This window comes from Molossus molossus, unplaced genomic scaffold (genome assembly GCF_014108415.1).
Source record: "Molossus molossus isolate mMolMol1 unplaced genomic scaffold, mMolMol1.p scaffold_m16_p_17, whole genome shotgun sequence".
In the NCBI taxonomy this organism is placed as follows: domain Eukaryota; kingdom Metazoa; phylum Chordata; class Mammalia; order Chiroptera; family Molossidae; genus Molossus; species Molossus molossus.
Window position 1 is genome coordinate 28,083,450 of NW_023425352.1, and position 21,366 is coordinate 28,104,815.

The following is a 21,366-nucleotide window of genomic DNA, read 5'->3' on the forward strand; positions in this document are numbered from 1 at the left end:
GGAATGGGGTGGTGGGACCATGTAAAATAAAGGAGCTGACTGGCTCAGCTCATGCAGACTTCAGAGAAAAATCAGTTGTACCAGGGATGAAATAAGTTCGAGTCTCCGGGCCTGGAAGCTAGAGGCACTAAGGGGAAGTTTAATAGTAAACGCTGCTTCTCTTCCTGGTTTCCCACCGTCTGGTTTCCTTGGTCCTTAGGGTGGAAGTCTCAATTTTTGTTATAGTGAGACTTTGAGATGACCAAAATGAAGTGGTAATTCACTTTGAAAAATGTGGTAGGGAGTCAATGCTCAATCTCAATTTCTTGGGAGAGTAGACTGTCCCAGGATCCCATATTTGTACATAAGTCTCTCAGTACTTAGAGTATAGGTGATTTTCTTTCTTTCTTTCTTAATTGCATCTTCTAAATAATCTACATTGAATGGGCATTCTTTTGTAAGTAAAGGGGAAAAACTTCAAGAAGAAAGTTTAGACATCTTTGGAAAATTCCATACACCAGACATACTACTTTTTACAAAGTTTGTGTCTATTGGATAAGTTAATTATTAATGATAAGTTCATAAGTAAATTGACACTGGCTTTTAAAAGCTTCTTTCAGATTAGTTTATAGTTGTTACCGATTTAATCCCAATTGAAGATTTTAGCTTTAATTTTTTTCCAAATTTGGGACACTGGTTTTTATGGTGAATTGAGATATAATCTAAAGATAACATACCTAGCCATCTTTATACATAAAACAGGAAGTTGTATGAACTTGAACTCACTGGGTGCATTGGCATGGGTACATTGAGTGGTTGTATGTAAGCGATATTTTCTCAAAAGGCTTCCATTAAAATGTCAGAAATCTAAGTTACAAAATTATTTTCCATTAATATAATAAAAATCATACTGAAGAATCCTCAGAGTCACATTAAGGATCACTTTACATCTAACATTTCAAAACGGACACGAACCTGTTACCCTATGCGGCCCCTGTTATGAAAGTTCCTAAGACGGGGCTCAGGCTATGAGCTGGGCGTCGGCAGACGGCGCAGCTCGCCCCGGGCGCTCCAGCCACTGTAAACCTCCTGTAAATGTTATGTTTTAATGTGTTACATTCTCATCTATTTTATAATACATAAGGAGTGGTTTTATTTTAATTTGATCTATCTAAAATCCTAGTTTTCACTTAAGGTAATACTTAGATTTTAGTTATATTTTTATATGTACTATACTTGAATTTTCATCTTAAACTTATAATCTGGTTACCTGCATTACATTTTTTTTTTTTGGTTAATCCTCACCTGAAAATATTTCTCCATTGATTTTTAGAGAGAGTGGAATGGAGGAAGGGAGGGGGAGAGAGAGAAAGAGAGGGACTTAGACATTAATGCGAGAGAGACACATTGATTGGTTGCCTCCCACACAACCCCGACAAGGGCTGGTGATCGAACCTGCAACCCAGGTACATGCCCTTAGCCGGGAATCAAACCCATGACCCTTTGGTCCATGGGCTGATGCTCTAACTGCTGAGCTTAACTGGCCAGGGCTGTATTACTTTTTCTTTTTTAATTTTTTATTTATAGATTTTGGAGAGAGAGAGAGAGACATCGATTTGTTGTCTCACCCGTCCATGCACTCATTGGTTGCTGCTTATGTGTTCCCTGACTGGGGATCCATCCCACAGCCTTGGGGTATCGGGATGATGCTCTAACCAACTGATCTAACTGGTAAGGGCTCTATTAACATTTTGAAGGTAGTTCTCATCAGATTTTAAAAGTTCTCAAATACTGTAGGTTTTAACTTGAGTACATTTTTCTTTTGATTCCGGTAATTCTTTGTTCATGTGAAAAATGTCCTGCCTCTCGTTTTTTTCAGCCTCCACTTCCAGTCATTCTAAGATAGAGGAGTGAGTAGGAGCAGAGCGGGGTTGTAATTAAAAGATCTGCCAGCTCATGAAACGCCAGCCAACACCCCAGCTTATCTGAGGTCAGAGCAGTCACACACCTAGTTTATATTTCCTCATTATTGTGTTTCCTAGGCGACTGATAAATACAAAGTGCAAACAATTACATCATCCCTTCCCAAAGGCAGGCCCTGAATTGACCGCCTGATTTCAGTATTCACATGGGGTTGCAGATATTTCTTTTATGTGCAAAACAGAATTTCCAACCTGAATTTTCTACCGACATCCATTCTTTTTTCTTTTTTCCTATATGTTTTTGTTGATTTGAGAGAGAGGGGAAGAAAGAGGAAGAGAGAGAAACATCAGTGTGAGAGAGAAAGATCCATCGGTTGCCTCCTGTATGCACCCAGACCGGCGATCAAACACACAATCCCAGGCGTGTGTCCTGACCAGGAATCAAACTGGCAACCTTTTGGTGCACAGGACAACACTCAGCCAACTGAGCCACACCAGCGAGGGCTTGACTTCCGTTCTAATGGAAAATGTATTTCTGTGGAGGGAGAAGGGGACAGACAGTGGTTGAATGTCTCTGTGTGCCAGGCACTGTGCTTGGCACACTAATATTTTACACCGAGTCCTTGTGAAAGCCTTTATTTATTTCATTTTAAAGATGAGAAATGGGCCCTGGCCGGTTTGGCTCAGCGGTTAGAGCGTCGGCCTGCGGTCCAGGGAGACGTGGGTTCTGTTCCCGCTAGGGGCACGAACCTCAGTTGCAGTTTGTCCCTGGCCCTGGTTGGGCCCTGCGGGAGGCGGCCACTCGATATGTCCCTTTCACATTGATGTTTCTCTCTCTTTCTTTCTCTCTCTCCTTCCCACTGTATCTGAACAAAAAATGGAAAAATGTCCTCGGGTGAGGATAAAAAAAAAAAGACGAGAAATGGGCTAAGAGAGAGGTATAACTTGCCCACAGCTGAACAGGAAGCGACAGGGGAAAATGAGCCAAGATAGAAAATTAAGGGCTGAGCCTGGTGCCGAGCATCCCGAGCTGCTGTGGGAGCTGCTGTGGGGAAGGAGAGGAGGGAGGCGCTGCACCCCGGCTGCAGCTGAGTGCGGCACGCACGCCGGCCAGGGCCCAGGCCGCCATCTGCTAGTCTGCTGCTGTTAATGACTACGTAGTATTTCTTGGATTAGTAGTGCCATAAAATTTACTTAACCATTCTTTGATTAGTGCTAATGTTATTTTCTTAACTAATTATACGTACTTCCCCTTTTGTGAACCATCTGTGTGTACTTAGCTTTGGTCTACTGTGGACGAAATCAGCTCAAGGTTATGTATACAGTACGGCCTCACTGACTCTGACTTGTGGAAAAGAATGCCCATCTGAATAGTGGAAAAGAATATTTCCGTGTTGTCTTTTATTTTAAGTCAGTACCCAGTAAGTTCTAAGAAAGTGTGACAGACTTAGCCAACAGAGGGGAAAAAGAAAAAGGAAGAGCAACAGAAGACAGAAACTCTTTGGGGGGTAGTTGCTCTCGGCCTGGGTGTTAAGAAAGAGACCAGGGTTCAGGAAGATTTCTGGGGAACCCAGAAAATATGGCACAGGTTGAGGTTAGTCATCTGTAAGGAGGGTTCTGTTGCCTGGGAACCAGCATGACCCAGACCTGGGTAGAAAGCCCCTTACTAATTGAGTCATCAGAAAAGCCATGATTTTTTTTTTCCTTATCACTCAAGGATATTTTTCCTTTGATTTTTAGATAGAGTGGAAGGGAGGGAAGGAGAGGCAGAGAGAAACATTGATATGAGAGAAACACATCGATTGGTTGTTCCCGCATAAGGGCTGGGGAATGAACTGCAACTGAGGTACATGCCCTTGACCGGAATTGAACCCGAGACTCTTTGGTCTGGGGGCCAACGCTCTAACCGCTGAGCCAAACCTACCAGGGCAGCTGTGATGATTTTTTTTTTTTTAATGTTGGTTTTGAAAGGTTTGGCTGTGCTCTGGCTGGGTGGCTCAGTTAGTTGGATGTTGTCTCATACACCAAAAGGTTGTGGGTTCTATCCCCACTTGGCAACCAATCGACGTTTCTCTCTCACATCAGTGATTCTCTCTCCCTTCCTCTGTCTCTAAAATCAATAAAAGCATCTCAGCTGAGGATTTAAAAAAAAGAACTTTGAAATGTAAATAAGTAAGTAGATGAATAAGTAAAGGTTTGGCTGTTTGAAAAAGCTCTGAGGTGTTGCAGCTGTCTAGTTATCCACAACTGGCCAGCCCCCGTGGGGGTGGAGGGCGTTCTCACAGGACCGAGGGGGTGAGCACAGAAGGGTCTGGAAGGCCTCTCCTGGGCACCGCCCCTGCAGCAGGTGCCCACTAGCCTTCCTCCGATTAGCCCTGTCCTCCTGCAGGAAACCACAGGTGCTGAAGTCCCCGCCCACTTCTTCCGGAGCACGGCTCTGCCCAATCAGAGCGGCGTCACCCAGTGTCCAGACGGCCCTTTTATCTTGTTTGTCTAACTCGCTCTGTCCTGGGGACTTGATCTCCACCTTTCATCGTCTCTTGCTTTGCCCCGACCACAAAGTGACTGCCTGTTCTTCTCTTCCTGCTACGGTAGCCCCCCCAGAATGTGCCTGAAAAGGTGTTTCAGCTCCAGGGCATCAAGGAAGGGCTTGCCCAGGGCTCCCCAGCAGGAGAGGAGCTTCGCTGGGCCTCAGGGAAGAACCAGAGGCAGAGCTGGCGCGTGGACCTGCACATGTGCCCTGCTCGTGGGAACCCCCACTGCCGTCTGTGTCCAGTGGATACGCCGGAGCCCTCAGTGAAGCTTGGTGTTGTGCCAGGGCCGTTGGAGCTCACTGAACCATCCCTGCACGTGGCCTGCACGGTCCATGGAGAGGGGTATGCTGGACCCCGCCCTCATTTCTCCTCTGATCTCTGCCTACAGGAGGTCCTGCACATAGGAAGCGCCCACAACCGGAGTGCCATGCCCTTCACTGCCTCGCCGGCCTCCGGCTCTGCCCCCAGGGTCATCACAAACCAGTACAACAACCCCTCCGGCCTCTACTCCTCTGAAAACATCTCCAACTTCAACAGCGCCTTGGAGTCCAAGACGGCAGCCAGTGGACCAGAGACAAACGGCAGAGCGTAAGTGCGCTGAAGTGTCCTCTAAGCCAGGTCCAGGCGCGCAGGCAGGAGGGAGAAGCTTGAGCCACCGGCCCAGGGAGGAAAAGGTCTACAGTACTTTCTGCCTTCGTTTTCCTCATCTCTGAAAGGAAGTGATACCACCTGCCTTGTAGGGTTGTCGTAAAAATAAGTAACCTGTGAAATTCCCAGTACTGTGTCGGGCACAGAGTAATCAGTTATTCGGTGAGACCTATGTTATTACTGTCTTGATATTTCTGGTCCACACTCCTTGCTTGACATTCCGATGCTTCCCATGAAACTCTTCAGTATTTACAGTTTGGGGTTTCTGCTGTATTCACCCTCTGAGCCAAGCAAGGGAAAGGGGCTTTGTGATGCGATTTTGGGGATGCTTTTTCCCTGAGTGGCCAGTAGAAATAGTAGAAAGAAGTCCATGAGGATATAAACACGTGTCTCTGCAAACAGGTTCTGACCTGGGACACAGGCAGAGGCAGGTTTGCCCAGGACGGGGGTGGGGCTGCAGCGGGCAGTGTGGAGAAGTCCGAGGGACCGTCTTGCTCAGAACTGGAGAGGTTTCTTCCCTCCTGTCACTGACCGTTTGGCCACAGCTGCCTCTATGTCTTGACTCTGGCCACAGCTGCCTCTATGTCTTGACTCGGCAGAGGAGCCCAGTGTTTGCTCCATCCAAAACTCTTTGAAGATAAATTCAAGCACTAGGAATACCACAGATCGTGCCAAAGAGCTGGGTTTGAGGATGGAGAGTAAGAGATGGGACCAATTTTCTGTGGGCGAAGGGGTGGGGGATGGACTACTCGACCAGTTGCCCTGTCAAATACCCAACGGTGGCAGAGATGCTAAGGGCACGAGGGCAGAGCTCGGAGTGCGGGCAGGGAGCAGGATGGCCCGTGGCAGCTGGCCAGTGCATACCCATCTGGAATGGGGACCACGCCTTGGCTCCAGCCAGACCCCACATGCTGGCCTAGGAGTCCCATTTCTGCTGATTAATTGTGTTGAAACAGAAGTCTGAATGCTTCTTTTTATCTGAAATGTCCTGATCTTTAATGTTGGTGACAGTCCAGTTTGTTGGAAAATACTGTGTGGTCCAAACTTGTCTGATCTCGGAGGAGCGAATGGAATCTGGGTTAGCGCGGAAGCCCATTTTGCTGCTGTTTCTCCCCAGTTCACCTTTAAGAAGAATCTGCCCAGCACTTAGGGTGAAGAAATTGCAAATCCGTTGCTTCCAGGGCAGGGTAGGAGAGGTTAAGGCGTGAGAGGTTCCAGACATAGTTCCCCTTTTCCTAAGAGCCAGCTGTTATTGGCAACCACCGCACGCAGGTCCCTGTGCCCAGCCCTGAAAGGCAGTGTGATTTCTTAGAGTCCAGTAGGGGATGCTTCGCTGTGGGACTTTGGCCATACAAGCCGTTCCTGCATTCGTTGGGGTGACCAAGGCATTAGTAAATGCTTCTCCCCCCAAATTCTGATTCCTGCAGAGCCTTACTGGCTTGAGATGTTGATGTCCTTCAAGGTGACAGAGCATGTGGGGTTCCCGAGACAGCAGATGCTGGGCCACCCAAGCTTTCCACGGGTGCACACTGACCTTCTTTCCAGCAGCTCAGGGCGGAGCTGAGTGGTGGGAACACCATGGGCCATGATCCCTGTTCTCTGCTGCTTTGGTGCTGGGGAGGCTGAGAATGTGACCCTCTGTTACTGTCCCCAAGTGGAATGTTCTGTCCTCTGAATTTAATAACCCAGGAAATGACACATTTGTAATTGAAAGAGCTGCTACGCATTGGGAGAAATATGTGCCTGGGAGGTATTTTTAGTATGGCCTTGGCCGTGAGTCCTTCATTAATGTCTTCTTTCTTCTCTCAGGCTCCCTGCCTGCTCCCTTCCCTTAATCTGAAACAGTTAAATCTGAGACTGTTGGGACACTGTGCAATCCTTTCTTCCAGCCCCTGTCCCCACCTGTCGCAGACTTTTTGGTTAGAGTGGTCTCTGAGTTTTTATCCAAAGTCTCCTTCCAGATTTTCTAAGCAGGGGGACCCAGGTTCTGCTCCATCCCACACTCTGAGGGGGAATCCAGAAACGGTGGGAATATACCAGGAGCCCACGGCCGAGAAGCTGCCTGGAGGGGCCGTGCTGCCTGTGTGGGGGTCTCTGCTTACTGGTCTGTCGCTGGAGTCGCCCCTGTGCACCCTCAGCAAAGGAAGATTCTCCTGCAAACCCAGCAGCCACTCAGTAACCTTACTTTCTCCCTCTGCAGAAGCCCCAGGCGCTAGCTCACCCCCGCTGTTTAGTCTGTGAAATCCCCTGAGGATCCAGAATTGGCTCACTTCATACTTTGCATCTGAGGTCATCACTGATTCCTTGGGGCTGACTCTGAGTTTCTTTGTTCAAAGCTGCCTGGTGTGTGTGTGTGTGTGTGTGTGTGTGTGTGGCGGTCTGTCTTGTAGGACTTCCCTGGGCCATGTCCCCATCGGACAAGAACACAGACAGCATTGTCATCGCCTGATTTAACTGGGAAGGGAGGCGAGAGGGGGTTATCCCTGCCTGGCCGTCCAGCACGCACCCAGCTGAGAGGGGGGCCTGTGGATCCGTTCAGTTTAATGGTCATTTATTGAGTTCCGCCCGTGCACCTGGGTGCAGGAAGTGTCTCTGTTCAGCATTAAGCTTTCACCTGCCCTTTGACCTCTTTCAACTGAGTTTAGGGGCTCTTGGATCATTTCTGGTGATTTGGGGCCTAGATTTCATTATCTGTGGGATGATGCTCGATTTTTTCCTATAGGTACAGGCTTCGTAGACAGCGGGGCCTGAGCTTGAATTCTCACTCTGCCTCTTACCAGGTGTGTGTTGTGGGCAAACCAGAAAACTTCTCTGAGACTCTGTCCTCTTGTCATGAGGTGCAGATAATGCTAATAACCACCTCCCACCAGTTACTGAGAGGACGAGGCGAGATGGTGCCTGGCCCCCGGCAGGTGCTGTTATTACTGATTTCACTGCCCATGAGGAACTCCACACCCATCACTTCTGAGTACCAGGGGCTTCCCCCAGAAGAGCAGAAGCGTGTAGACAGGTGCCATGGGGAGCATTTTGCTGTGACTTACAGTAAAATTCTCGCCCAGCCTTGTAGCTTAAGTTCAGTCAGCCAGTGCCCTTAGTCACCTTCTTGCGGAGCAGTGGCCTCTCCGTGGAGTGACCGCTTGGGCTCCCGTAACCAACACCACCGTCCCAGGATACTAGTTCCACATTGTGTTTTCAAGCAACGCCCCATGTGCTGCGGAGGAGATTTCTAAGCAGGTGCAGTAGGAATAACGAGAAGCATTGTTCTGCTCAAATGATGGGGATTGTGCTAAACCCGGCTCATTCGGGGCTGGATCAGAAAACCTCTGTCACGAGGTGGCTGTTGGCCCTCCAGCTAAACTTGCCCACAGCCACAGAGGACTGGCTCTGGAGTCCGGGTGCTGCTCCTCCCGGTGCCCATAATTCTCCTCTGCTTTCTTATTACAGGCCCAGCAGCGGGCCTTGGGAAACTAAGACGTAGGGAGCGTTCTGGCCAGGCTCCCTTTCTAAACATGGTTATGTAGGGTTACCCAGAATTGCATTTTTTGGTGAACACTGGATAACCAGGCTGGGGCATCTCAGACACGAAGGGTTGGTCTCAGTCACGCACCCCCTCTACCTGCACCTGTGTGAATGTCAGGTACTGAAACCTCTACGTCATTTCCAGTTAGCACGTAACCTCCATCATTTGGGGAAAGGATTCTCAAAATTAATTGAACTTTTTGAGGTATTCGTAGGTTCACATGCAGTTACAGGAAATAGTACAGAGTTCTTCTCTATGCCCTTCACCCAGTTTCCCTCTGCGGTAACATCTTGAAACTACAGCACAACATCAAGTCTAGACTATGGACATGAACATGGTCAAGACACAGAACGTGTCCGCCTCCACGGGTTCCTCGGGTTGCCCTTTTTTTATCCTCACCCAAGGACATTTTTCCATTTTTTGTTCAGATAGAGCGGGAGGGAGAGAGAGGAAGAGAGAGAGAGAGAAACATTGATGTGAAGGGACACATCGAGTGGCTGCCACCCGCACGACCAGGGCCGGGGACAAACCGCACCCGAGGTACATGCCCTTAGCGGGAACCGAACCCGGGTCTCTCTGTACCGCAGCCCGACGCTCCAACCGCTGAGCCAAACTGGCCAGGGCTCGGGTTGCCCTTTTATAGCCACACTCACTTCCCTCCTATCCCTGCACCCCTCCAACCCTGGCAGCCCACTAATCTGCTCCCTGCTTCTATAATTTTGTTATCTCAATAATGTCATATTGATGCAATCATATAATATCTAACTTTCAGGGAATTGGTTTTTTTTTTTTACTCAGCATAATTCACTGGAGATTTATTTGATTTACTGAGATTTCTTTTTAAGTATCTGAATAGTTCCTTTTTTCTGTTCTAAGGATTCACCTTTTTTTTATTGTGGTAAAAACACATAGCATAAAATATATCATCTTAATCATTTAAAAAACATTTTTTTTCTTTTTGTTTTGTTTTTTATCCTCACCTGAGAACATTTTTTTTGGCATTTATCTTCAGATAGAGTGGGAGGGAGAGGACGAGGAAGAGAGAGAGAGAGAAACATCGATGTGAGAGAGACACATCAACCCCACACAACCCCAGCCAGGGCCGGGGACAAACTGCAACTGAGGTACGTGCCCTTAGCGGGAACTGAATCCAGGTCTCTTTGGTCCGTGGGCCGACGCTCTAACTGCTGAACCAAATAGGCCAGGGCTAAAAATAATTTTTTCTTAATTGATTTTGGAGGGAGAGAGAGATAGAAACATCGATGAGAGAGAACATCAATTGACCACCTCCCGCATGCCTCCCACCAGGGATCAGGCCCACAACCTGGGCATGTGCCCTGACCGGGAATCGAACCAGCAACCTCTTGGTGCATGGGTCGATGCTCACCTGCTGAGCCACACACACCGGCTGGGCTCATCTTAATCATTTTTAAGTGTACAGTACAGTGGTGGTAATGATAAGCACATTGCTGTGTGACAGATCTCTGGAACTTTTTCATCTTACAAAACCAGAACTCTCTCTGTACCCATTGAGTAACTCTCCCTTCCCGCCTTCCCCCAGCCCCTGGCAACCACTGTTCTACTTCCTAAGAGTGACTACTTTAGCTCTCACCTCGTATAAGTAGACACTCCAATTGCTGAGCCAAACCGGCCAGGGTTTTAATCCATTTTAACTGCTTTTTATATGTAGTGAGATAAAGGTTTAGTTTCATTCTTTTGCATGCAGATATCCAGTTGTTTCAGCACCATTTGTTGAAGAGATCTTCTGTTTGTGTTCTTTATTCTTGGAACCCTTAATGAATATCATTTGACCAAATATGTCAGGGTTTATTTCTGGGCTGTATATTCTGTTGCATTTGGTCTGTGTGTCTTTATGCGAGAACCATACTGTTTTGATTGCCGTAGCTTTGTAATAGGCATTGACATCAGAGAGTATGATGTCTCCAGTTGTTGTTTTTTTTTTTTTCAAGATTGTTTTGGCTGTGTGGGACCCTTTGAGATTCCATATAAATTTTAGGATTTCTTTTTCTATTTCTGAAAAAAAAAATGTTTTTGGTATTTTGATAGGGATTGCATCGAATCTAGATTTCTTTGGGTAGTATGGACAGTTTAACAGTATTAATTTTTCCAATTCGTGAACATGGATGGATGTCTTTCTGTTTACTTGTTTCTTTGCTGTGCTGATCCAGCTCTCAGACCATGGGTGTGCTGTTCTCTGTCCTCCTTGACATTCTGACCTCCACCCCAGCTGCTCCTTTGGCTGGCACAGGCCTGTGTCACAGCAGGTCGCAGGCTCAAGGGGAGTTTCTTCTTACCGTCTGAAGACCCCCGGCATCCTTAAATGCTTGGCTGTGTCCACCACCTCCACGGGCTGGGAGTGGCCTGTCTGTGCTATCCCCGGGGAGACGGGCCCTGTGTCAGGGCCTAAAAGAGTAGGAGAAAATAGTAAACATTTAGGTAACTGGCGTGCATTCTGCACCAAGTGTGACTCAGGAAGAAACAAGAGCTAGGAACGCAAAGAGTGCAATGTCTAGTCACGCCAAAGGAGTGGACTAGGTCACACTCTTGTGTTCTGTTGCTACAGTGGTGAAGACTGGATTTAGAAGCATGTGGGGACTCTTAGCACGCACCCGCACAAGCTGTCCTGGAGACTCCGTCATGTGTATTATAGTCTTTGAAACCTTATCTATATTTCCTTCATTGCTGTTACTATATATAGAAATGACAGTGGTTTTTTTTTCTTTTTTTGCTCCATTTCTAATGCGTATTTTTATCCTAGAATTAATTTTTAAGATATTGTGGTGTCATTTACTAATATCTTACAGTCTAAGACTTAGACTTTGTGTGTTAGGATATTATTTCTGAATGAGGTGTATGTCAATGCTTTGAATAATGTGATAGATAGATGTTGGAAATGCTTTATAAATTGTCAAACGGTAGAAAGAGAGTACCGTTGTTTGAGGAAAATTGTAAACTGTTTTTCTTTTTTAAATCATGGAAATACTTTGGTGGAAGAATCCTTGAGGACCTTGCGGTTTGGGTTCCGTCATTAGTGTTCCCTTGGTGGCTTCCAGACGTAACAGCAGACACCAGAGAGGGGGGACGGCTCCCTAAGCACATTCCATGGTCTGCTCTGGATTTTAAAATAGTTCTGCGTGTAACAGGAAAAAGATTCATCCAAAATAATGCCGTACATTTATTTTGGGGCAAGCGTCGAACTCAAGACCCAAAGAAAGACGGAGGCATGTAACAAACAACGGGCGGAGTGGTGGGCTGAAGGACTAGGCTCTTGGTTAACACGACTCTCTCCAGGTGGCCATCGCCTGCCAGGGAGGCCCCCACAGTCCCCTGCGTGTGGGAGGGACGGAAGGAGGCAGGGACCAGCGCAGTCAGCACAAGTGACCAGCTGATGAGTCAGTGTTCTTAAATGTTGACCTTCCCTGGCAGCAGTGAAGCAGATGTCACCCCTCAAGGGCTTCTCCTCTGTTGTGAGAACCTGATCGCGGTCAAAGGGAAAACGTGCAGCTCCGATGATGCAAGTAATGCAGCTTCCTGTGGACTTGAGTGTGTCATGTGCCCTAGGAGGGTCACCGGGAGGGAGAGGGAGAGGGAGAGGGACCTCGGGGAGAATTACCCAGGGAAAACATATACCTCAGTTTTCTTTTTAAAATGGAATGTGAAATAACTATGCCGTGGGTGGGAATTGAGGGAGTAAAACACAGTCAGTGTCATTGGTTTGCATGTGTAACTGGTGGGTACGAAGGTACTGCCTGTGTCCTTACGGCCCAGGAGCAGCCTCGTGGGCTGGGTGGCAGGTGGCTTGTCACTCACAAAGAACAGCTTGTTTACACACACGCCTGCCTGTCTGCATGGATAGATTGTACCCCCTTCTGATATTTGCTCTTTGGCTCCCTGGGTACACTGTCCCTCTTTGCTAGGGGGTGATGGCTTCTGAAAAAGCACTTGAGGCTGAGAGGCAGGAGGTGATCTGGGCTCAGGAGCTGAGCTACCCATCTCCCCGGCAGAGCCCTGGGAGGTCGCACTGCCCTAGAGGATCCCCTGTGACCCCGCAGGAGCAGGGAGAGGGCGCAGCAAGGGGGAGAGAGGGACTTGGACCCATGTGGCAGTTTTCACTCACTTCCCTAATTCCTGCTGAGCCCCGACGCTGTGCCAGGCGCTGATCCAGGGCTGGGGACTCAATGGTGAACAGACAGACCGAGGCCCTGGCCTCCTGGGGTTAGTTTCTAGGGGGAGACAGGAGGAATCAGGAGAAAAGTGCAGGAGAGTGAGGGGTAGAGGGACGGGGTGGGGAGGGTCAGGGAGCCCTCTCTGAAGAGGACATCTGAGCAGAGATGAATGACGGGTGGGAGCCGAGGGAGCAGCAGGTGCACAGGCTCTGAGGCTGCTGGGTTGCAGAGCAGTTTGGAGCCGGCTGAGCCAGCGTGGCCGGCGGTGTGTTTACAGAGGAAAACAGCCACGTCTTTTAGGGCCTTTCTCCTTTGTAATGAACATTTCGTCCAAAGGACATGGATTTGATTACATTTGTATTTTGTTATCAACACTGTAAATATTGGTTGTAAGTTGGATGAGGACACTGAGCCACATCTTGACAGCGTGTTTAAAATACCACTGTGGCCTCTGGTCGAACACAAGCCGAGGGACACGTTGCAGAGCGGGTCAGCGGTGCTGCTACGCAGTGGCGTGGCGGTGGCATGGCCATGGCATGGTGGTGTCATGGACCCGCGGTGGGGGCGGGTGCTGTGAAGACCTGGGATTCAGGACAACCGGCAGGTGGGGGACTGGGGGTCTCACCACTCCTTCCCGAGCAGGCCGCAGAGGTCCCTCCCTGCAGAATAGGCTCTGGGGGAAAGAGCCCCAGCTCTGCCTGTCTCACCCGGTCTGGGGAACCCAGAACGACGGGGAAGGTGTGGGAGGCAAGGCCAGGCTTGCTCAGTCACTGGGCCTGAGCCGAGGCCTCTGCCCCTCCCTTGCAGTGGAACAGAACTCTACGGTATTCCAAAGCACTTGCATTTCGTTGTTAATCCTCACCGGAGGGAGGGAAGGAGAGAGAGAAACATGATGTGAGAGAGACACATTGGTGAGCCCTTGGGCCGCTGCTCCCCCTGCTGAGCCAACCCGGCCAGGGCAGCACTTTCCATTCTCCACCACCCCTGTGAACCGGCAGGACTGGCATGGCGTGGCGTGGCGTGGCGGGGCGAGGCGTGGCGGGGCGAGGCGTGGCGAGGCGAGGAGGCCAGAGCTCCTTGCTGAGGGTTATGAGAGTTTACAGAGGCAGCAGGCACTCTGATCGCCTGGGGAATGAAAGGAACACACATGCCTGGACTGAGGGGACCCCGCTGAGCTTTTAGTGGTCAGGTTGTGGTTGACATTTTCCCGTTTCTAAGTTTTCTTTTGGCATAATGTTGTTTGTGTAATTTAGAAAGGAGCAAAGCATTCCCATTCCATGGGATTGGGCCAAAAAGCAATTGAGTGACTAAAACTATTTTGAAAAATTGCTTCTGGCTGCAGTGAAGAAGCAGCCAGCTCGGGCTCCAGGCACCGGGCAGTATTAAGGAGGGCTGTTTCCCTGGCCAATTTGGCTCCGCGGTTAGAGCGGTCGGCCTGCGGACCATTGAGACCCGGGTTCGATTCCGACCAAGGGCATGCACCTCGGTTGCCGTTTGTCCCCGGCCCTGGTCAGGGTCGTGCGGGAGGTAACCAGTCGATGTGTCTCTCTCGGTCTCTCTCTCCCCCTTTCTCCCTCCCTCCTACTCTGTCTAAAGATAAATGAAAAACTGTCCTCAGGTGAGGATAAAAAAAGGAGGGTGGTGTCGTCCACCCCTCGGTTCCAGGTGTCTTCCCTTGGGAGGGGTACCTGCTGAGTGCTTTGTTTTGTTTGGGTTTGTTTTAACTTCTGACCCGTCTTAATGAATTTCCAAACATTCTTTACAGCTTAGAGCACTCTCAGTCTCCAAGTGGACTCGTCATTGACAAAGAATCTGAAGTTTACAAGATGCTTCAGGAGAAGCAGGAGTTAAACGAGCCCCCGAAGCAGTCCACTTCATTCCTGGTTTTGCAGGAAATCCTGGAATCTGAGGAGAAAGGTAATGAGCTCTGTGGTGGGCAGAGGCTCTTGCTTGAGGCCCCGGGTGAGGGCCAGTCATTGTCGAAACAGGTGACCGCAGGGTGCTGGCTGGGAGGGGCACTGCGTGTTTGGGAAGGTGTGGCTTTTAAAACGCTAAAAGCTGGGGGTGGGGGGGATGGATGAATGCATGAATGAGCGAGCTCCCAGCACACTGGCCCAGCTGAGGTCATGTGAGCTTGACTGTTGTGGGATTCTGTTGGGCTGTCCCTTGACCTTTAGTTTGGTTTGCGCCACATGCCACGCTTCTGGGGTGTGAGTGGGTGGAAACCACGGATGATGACCAGCACAGTGAAAGGGAATCAGCACGGTGGCGCCAGGGACTGCGCTTTCACGTCAGGGCCACGGTCTCGCTCTTGGGTGGTCGGCCTCCAGAGAGCCACATCCTCCTCTCGTGGCCTTCGGCATCTCTGAGCCTTTCCAGGCCTGTTTTCTCATCTCTCAATTGGGAATCAAAATCCTTCCCTCTCAGATTGGTTGTGAGGATCCAGTGTTATAAATGGCATCAAACACCCATCACCGTGACCAGCACGTAGTAGGTGCTTCATAACAAGAATGAGGTTTGAAACTTCGTCAGGAGGCTCCAGGCCGGCCTGCACCTGCCCGGTGTGAACTCATGCCCGAGGCACCCAGGGCCACCTGTGTGCCTCTGCAGGTCTTGGGAGATAGTCTTCGATTGTACACATCATCTGCTGTGCATTTATTACGGTGATTTTCAAGTGGTTAGCAGTAAAACTACCTTAATTGAACACCGACCGTATATTGTGAGAAATTGCTAACGATGGGTGTGTGGAGGAAGGGAGGCTTTGTTCCATTCTCACAAAGGCGACCTGTGAGCAGCAGCCCTCAGGCTCACCCACCTCCCAGGCGGTGGCTCCGTAAGTGCCTTTGGGTTCTCAGGATGCGCCTAGCTAGGAATGCCTCTTCTCCAGAGTTGTTGAGCGCCCCTTGCTGATCTCTGGTGCTCAGCCTGCACACACTGCCTTGTCCCTTTCTCTGAGGCACAGGCCCCTCACAGGAGTCCTGCTTTCTACCCCCACTCCTCCTCTCTCCAGGGTGCCTGCCTGTGAAGAGGTTGTCGGTGCTCCTGCTATGACCCCTGCTTCAGCCTGGCTCCAGAGGGGTTGACGTGTTTGCTCAGGCAGCCGGTGAGGGTCAGGGCTGAGTGTCCCCTGGAAGAGTAGCCCGCCTCCTTCTGGGCTGAAAGTTCCCTACTAAACACCCCCAACACCCAGGCTTCCTCCCCGTTTGGGTGGGTTCTTTTGGGAAATGGACAGTTTGCAAGCACAGGAAGTTAGGAGAGCTCCTCTTTTATGCGAAAAGGATATTGTTGTAGTGGTTCCCTCTTGGATTGGAGTACCTGTGCAGCTGGGGAGTCATGCGCCTTCTCAGAATTAAGTTCCCTTATCAAGCCCCCATGACCAGTGACTTGGGGGCCAGCCCTAGAGGGTGACAGTTTTGTCAAAACATGTGAGAAACCACAGCTTACTCTGAGTAAGGGAAGACCCTTCAATTAAGAGAGGAAAAGTCAGTCCATTCCAGTTCAAACTAGGACCTTGACAGATACTGCAGGGCTAGTCGAATGCCCTCATGTCAGGATCACTGGACTCCAAGATCTGGACCCCTTCCATCCCGTGTTCCATCTACCAAGGTGGCTTTTGTTCTCAAGATTATCTCGTGGTCCTAGTTGGCAGCTGGTGCTCCAGCCATTATGCCCACTTCCAGGCACCAGGAAGGAAGAATTGGGGGAAGGGCTAGCTGGGAAGTCCCCCTTCCAGATGAGCCAGCTTTCTCTTTTCTGGAAGTCCCACACTACTATTCCATTTACATTTTGACCAGAATTTGGTCACATGACCATATCTAGTTGCAAAAGAGTCTGAGAAGGATAGTTTTTTTCCCCCCTGGGCTGGATATCTTCTTGCTCCAAAGAAAATAAAAATTTTGCTAAAAAAACAAGAGGGAGATCATGGATCTTATAGTCTCTCTCATATCCCTTAATGCATACTTATATTAATTTTTTTTTTTTTATCCTCACCCGAGGACCCTTTTTCATTTTTTGTTCAGATAGAGCAGGAGGGAGAGAGAGAGAGAGAGAGAAACATCGATGTGAAAGGGACACATCGAGTGGCTGCCACCCGCATGACCAACCAGGGCCGGGGACAAACTGCAACCGAGGTACATGCCCTTAGCGGGAACCGAATCCGGGTCTCTCCGGACCACAGGCTGACGCTCTAACCGCTGAGCCAAACCGGCCAGGGCTGTATTAATTTTTTATGGAGTGAAACAGCGTAAATTCCCATCTAAACGGAACCCCCCACTTGCAGAAGGCACTCGGGGAGCTCAAGTGCCAGGTTTCATTTCAGAGGAAGTAGTCAAGCTAGGGACAGTGTCTTCTATGTCGCAAATGCACAAGGAGGGCTGCTGTCATTTGAGGAGGCATCTGGTTCATCCAGCAGCACTGCATTGCAGAGAGAACCCTGGCACCCAGCATCTGCCCGTCCCTCAGCCCTCGTTTTGCACAGATTTAGTGAGGTTACTAATGGCTGCCTCACAGGTGGTTTAAAGCATTAAGGAAACGGCACATGGGCCAAGTGGCAGGTGCACAGTCAGTGGGGCCTCCGGGTTTGCAGCCAGGTTTGGTGATAACCTCCAAACACTCGATGTGGGTCTTCCCATTCTGGAGGAAACAGTTCAGAGGCATTGAGTACATTCATGTGGTGCTGCAGTCAACCGATTCATCACAGAACTCTTCATCTTGCAAAAGTGAAACTCTGTACCCGTTAAACACTTGAGTCCTCATTGCCCGCTCCCCCAGGCCCTGGACACCACCGTTCTACTGTCTGTTTCCGTGACCGTGACTTCATTCAGGAGCTTCGCCTGAATGGAATCATGTCATTCTGTGACTGGCTTATTTCACAGAATAATGAAATAACGTCTCAAGGTTCATTCATGTTGTAGCATGTGTCAGAAGGTCCTTTCTTTTCTTTCCTTTAAATAGGTTTTTATTTATTTATTTTTTAGAGAGAGAGAGAGAGAGGTAGAAACATTTATGTGAGAGAGAAACATTGATCGGCTCCCACTGGGGATCGAGCCTGCTACCCCAGGCATGTGCCCTGACTGGGAATTGAACCAGGACCTCTTGGTCCATGGGATGATGCTCAATCCACTGAGCCACACTGGCCGGGCAGAAGGTCCTTTCTTTTTAAGGCTGAACAATATGACATGTATATACCACATCTTGTTTATCCACTCATTTGTCCATTGAAGAAGACTTTTTTTTTTTTAATCCTCACCCAAGGATATTTTTCTATTTATCTTCAGACAGAGTGAGAGGGAGGGAGAGAGAGAAAGAAACATTGAGATGAGAGCGACACACCGACTGGTTGCCTCCCACACGACCCCAACCAGGGACAGGGATGAACCACAACCAAAGTGCATGCCCTTGAGTGGAATCACACCCATGACTCTTTGTTCCATGGGCCGATGCTCTAACTGCTGAGCCAAACTGGCCAGGGCTTTTGAAGGAGGCTTTAAACGAGAAGAAACTTGGAAGGAGACATCATGGGCTAAGAACACAGAGGCTCTGGGATGAGAGAGCTGGACTTGCTCATTGTCGAGGCTCATTATGGTTGATGGCAGGGCTCCAGGAGAATCCTTGATGGCCTGGAGTCAGATCGTGGCAGACCACCAGGTGCTAGGTTAAGGACCATGATTCTGTAGACCATGTGGAGCCGTGAAGGTGGTTGAGCAGTGAAGTGGATAGAAAGCTGTGTTTGACTCAACTCATTTTCACTTTTTCTCCAGAAAGCTGTGAGGTACAAGGTTCACTGAAAGAAGAAAAATTTGGAAATTTTTGTAGTTGTCCATTGGTCCTAAGGGAGCTGAGATATATATATATATATGTATATATATATATATATATATATATATATATATATATTTAAAATCTTTATTGTTGAATGTTCCTCATTTTTCCCCCATTGCCCCCCTCCTCCCCACTCTGGTTCCCCTCCCAGCTTTTCCCACACTATTGTCTGTGTCCATTGGTTATGCATATGAGTTCTTTGGTTTATTTCTTACCACCCCCCCAACCCTCTTCCCTTTGAGGTTTGTCAGTCTAGCAATGAATTTGTACTTCTTAATCCCTTCACCCTTTTCACCCATTCCCCCAATGCCCCTCCCAACTGGCAACCAACAAAATGTTCTCTGTATCTATGAGAATGTTTCTACCTGTTCATTTTGTTTGTAGATTCCATTGTCGATAGGTATGTATTCATTGCCATTTTGTTTGTTCATATATTTTATCTTTTTCTTCAAAAAGACCCTTTGTCATTTCATATAATAACAGTTTGGTGGTGATGAACTCCTTTAACTTTTTCTTGTCTGGGAAAGTCTTTATATGGACATCGATTCTAAATGACAGCTTTGTAGGATAGAGTAATGTTGGTTGTAGGTTCTTGCTTTTCATCACTCTGAATATTTCTTGCCACTCCCTTCTGGCCTGCAAAGTTTCTTTTGAGAAATCCTTATGGGAACTCCCATGTAGGTAACTAACTGCTTTTCTCTTGCTGCTTTTAAGAGTCTCTCTTTGTGTTGAACTTTTTGCATTTTGATGATGATGTGTCTTGGTGTGGGCCTCTTGGGGTTCATCTTGTTTGGGACTCTGTGCTTCCTGGACTTGTATGTCTGTTTCCTTCACCAAGTTAGGGAAGTTTTCTGCCATTATTGTTTCAAACAGGTTTTCAATTTCTTGTTCTCTCTCTTCTGTTTCTGGCACCCCCAAGATGTGAATGTTGGCACGCTTGAAGTTGTCCCAGAGGCTCCTTACACTATCCTCATTTTTTTGGGTTCTTTTTTCTTTTTGCTGTTCTGATTGGGCGTTTTTTGCTTCCTTATATTCCAAGTCAATGGTTTGCTTCTTGGATTCATGTACTCTACTATTGAGTCTGTGTAAATTATTCTTTAGTTCAGTTAATGCCTCCTTCATTTCTGACTGTGCATCCATCATTTCTGACTGGTCCTTTTTTATGCTCTTGAGGCCCTCACTAAGTTCACTGAGGTTCTCACTAAGTTCATTGAGCATCCTTATAAGCAGTATTTTGAACTCAGCATCTGTTAGGTTGCTTATCTCCATTTCGCTTAGTTCTTTTCTTGGGGTTTTGTTCTGTTCTTTCATTTGGGACCTGTTTCTTTGTCTCCTCTTTTTGGCTGCCTCCCTGTTTGCTTCTGTGTATTACTTAACGAGAGGTATGGGGCTAGCTGAGACCAGATGCTGCTTGTTTGAAAGACTTTAGGAAAAACCTGAAGCAGGATCCGAGACAGGCCAATCCTATGGTTAAGCAACTGGCAACAGCTTGGGTGGGCCTGAAAGTTGGGTGGGCCTGAAAGTTGGGTGGGGTGGGGCGGGGCCTCAGGGAGTCACCAGGGCGGGGCTACCAGTGTGAGCCAGGTTGCTGGAATCCCAGATATGGCTTCTGTCTGCTGCCCCAGGAAGGGCTCACCAAAGGAACAAAGGCCTCTGACAGCACGTTTGTCCTGAAGAAAGCTCCCTCTCCAGCCCTCGCTCCAATGCCAAACAGTTCAGTTCTTCCCTGTATGTCTCTGGCGCCCCTCGAGCTGCCTCCCCTCCAAGCTTAGAGGGAGTGAGTCCGATAAGTTCGTGCGCGGGCCCTTTAGGGAGCTGCCTGGGGCTCCAGCCGCTTCAGCCTCCCTGAGCCTCAGTTCCCGCTGGTTTCTCCAGCCAGAAGTTATGGGGATTCTCTTCCTGGCACTGGAACCCTGAGCGGGGCATCTGGTGTGGGACGGGGACCCCTCAGTCCTCAGGGAGGACCTTCCCAGCCGCAGGAGCCTCCTGATTTTTATCCGCCACACGTGGGTGTGGGACCAGCCTCTCCGCCTCCGCCCCTCCTACCAGTCTGGATGTGGCTGCTGCTTTAATTCCGTAGTTGTAGGACTTCCATTCAGCTTGATTTCAGGCGGTTTTGAATGATGGTTGTTCTGTAGTTTAGTTGTAACTTTGATGTGGTTGTGGGAGGACGTGATACCGCGTTTACCTACGCCGCCATCTTGACCGGAAGTCGGGAGTTGATATTTTTACTGTAAGTTGGTTGAGTGTGCAGTAAAGTTAAATGAAATTTCTTTGAGTTTGCTGTGTTAACTGAATAAGGGAGAGAAGACATTCGAGCCAGCAGGTGGCGCTGCAGGACCAAACAAGCCCTAGCCAGGATGGCTTTCTCCAACTGTTCCTGCTGTGCCCAATTTGGAGTTTCCTTTATTCCACAAAGGGATGTGGATTCTCCATCTCCTGAGTGAGGCTCCCATGTTCCTCCCTCCTTCTCTCCTACCCTCCTGCACCCCGTGCTGATTGAGAATGAATTATGTGAAAAACAGCCCATCACATACGAGACCACGACCGTATTGAGCTGGTTCCTCAGCATGGTCCGTTTCCTTTGCAAGCTGTCCAGGTGTGCGGAGACGCTGCCCTTTCCGTCTTTCCACAGAGCGTGGGCAGCCAAGGTGGCCCCAGCACCAACAGCAGAACATGAGGGAGCCTCCCTGGGATGTTGGGAGGCATGAAGCTGCACCCCCAGGAAGGGCCAGGATCAGAGTGACATGAGGGGA

At 48.9% G+C, this 21,366-nt stretch overlaps 1 protein-coding gene across 1 annotated transcript in view; it reads left to right on the top strand.

Annotated features, from left to right (window-relative positions):
• The window catches only part of PDLIM1 (PDZ and LIM domain 1), a 46,267-nt gene that overhangs the window by 21,300 nt on the left and 3,601 nt on the right, over positions 1-21,366 (top strand). Inside the window, exons 4-5 of the mRNA XM_036265141.1 lie at positions 4,824-5,023; positions 14,556-14,707. Coding sequence (XP_036121034.1) covers positions 4,824-5,023; positions 14,556-14,707 — 352 coding nt within the window. The remainder of the gene's footprint in view (positions 1-4,823; positions 5,024-14,555; positions 14,708-21,366) is intronic.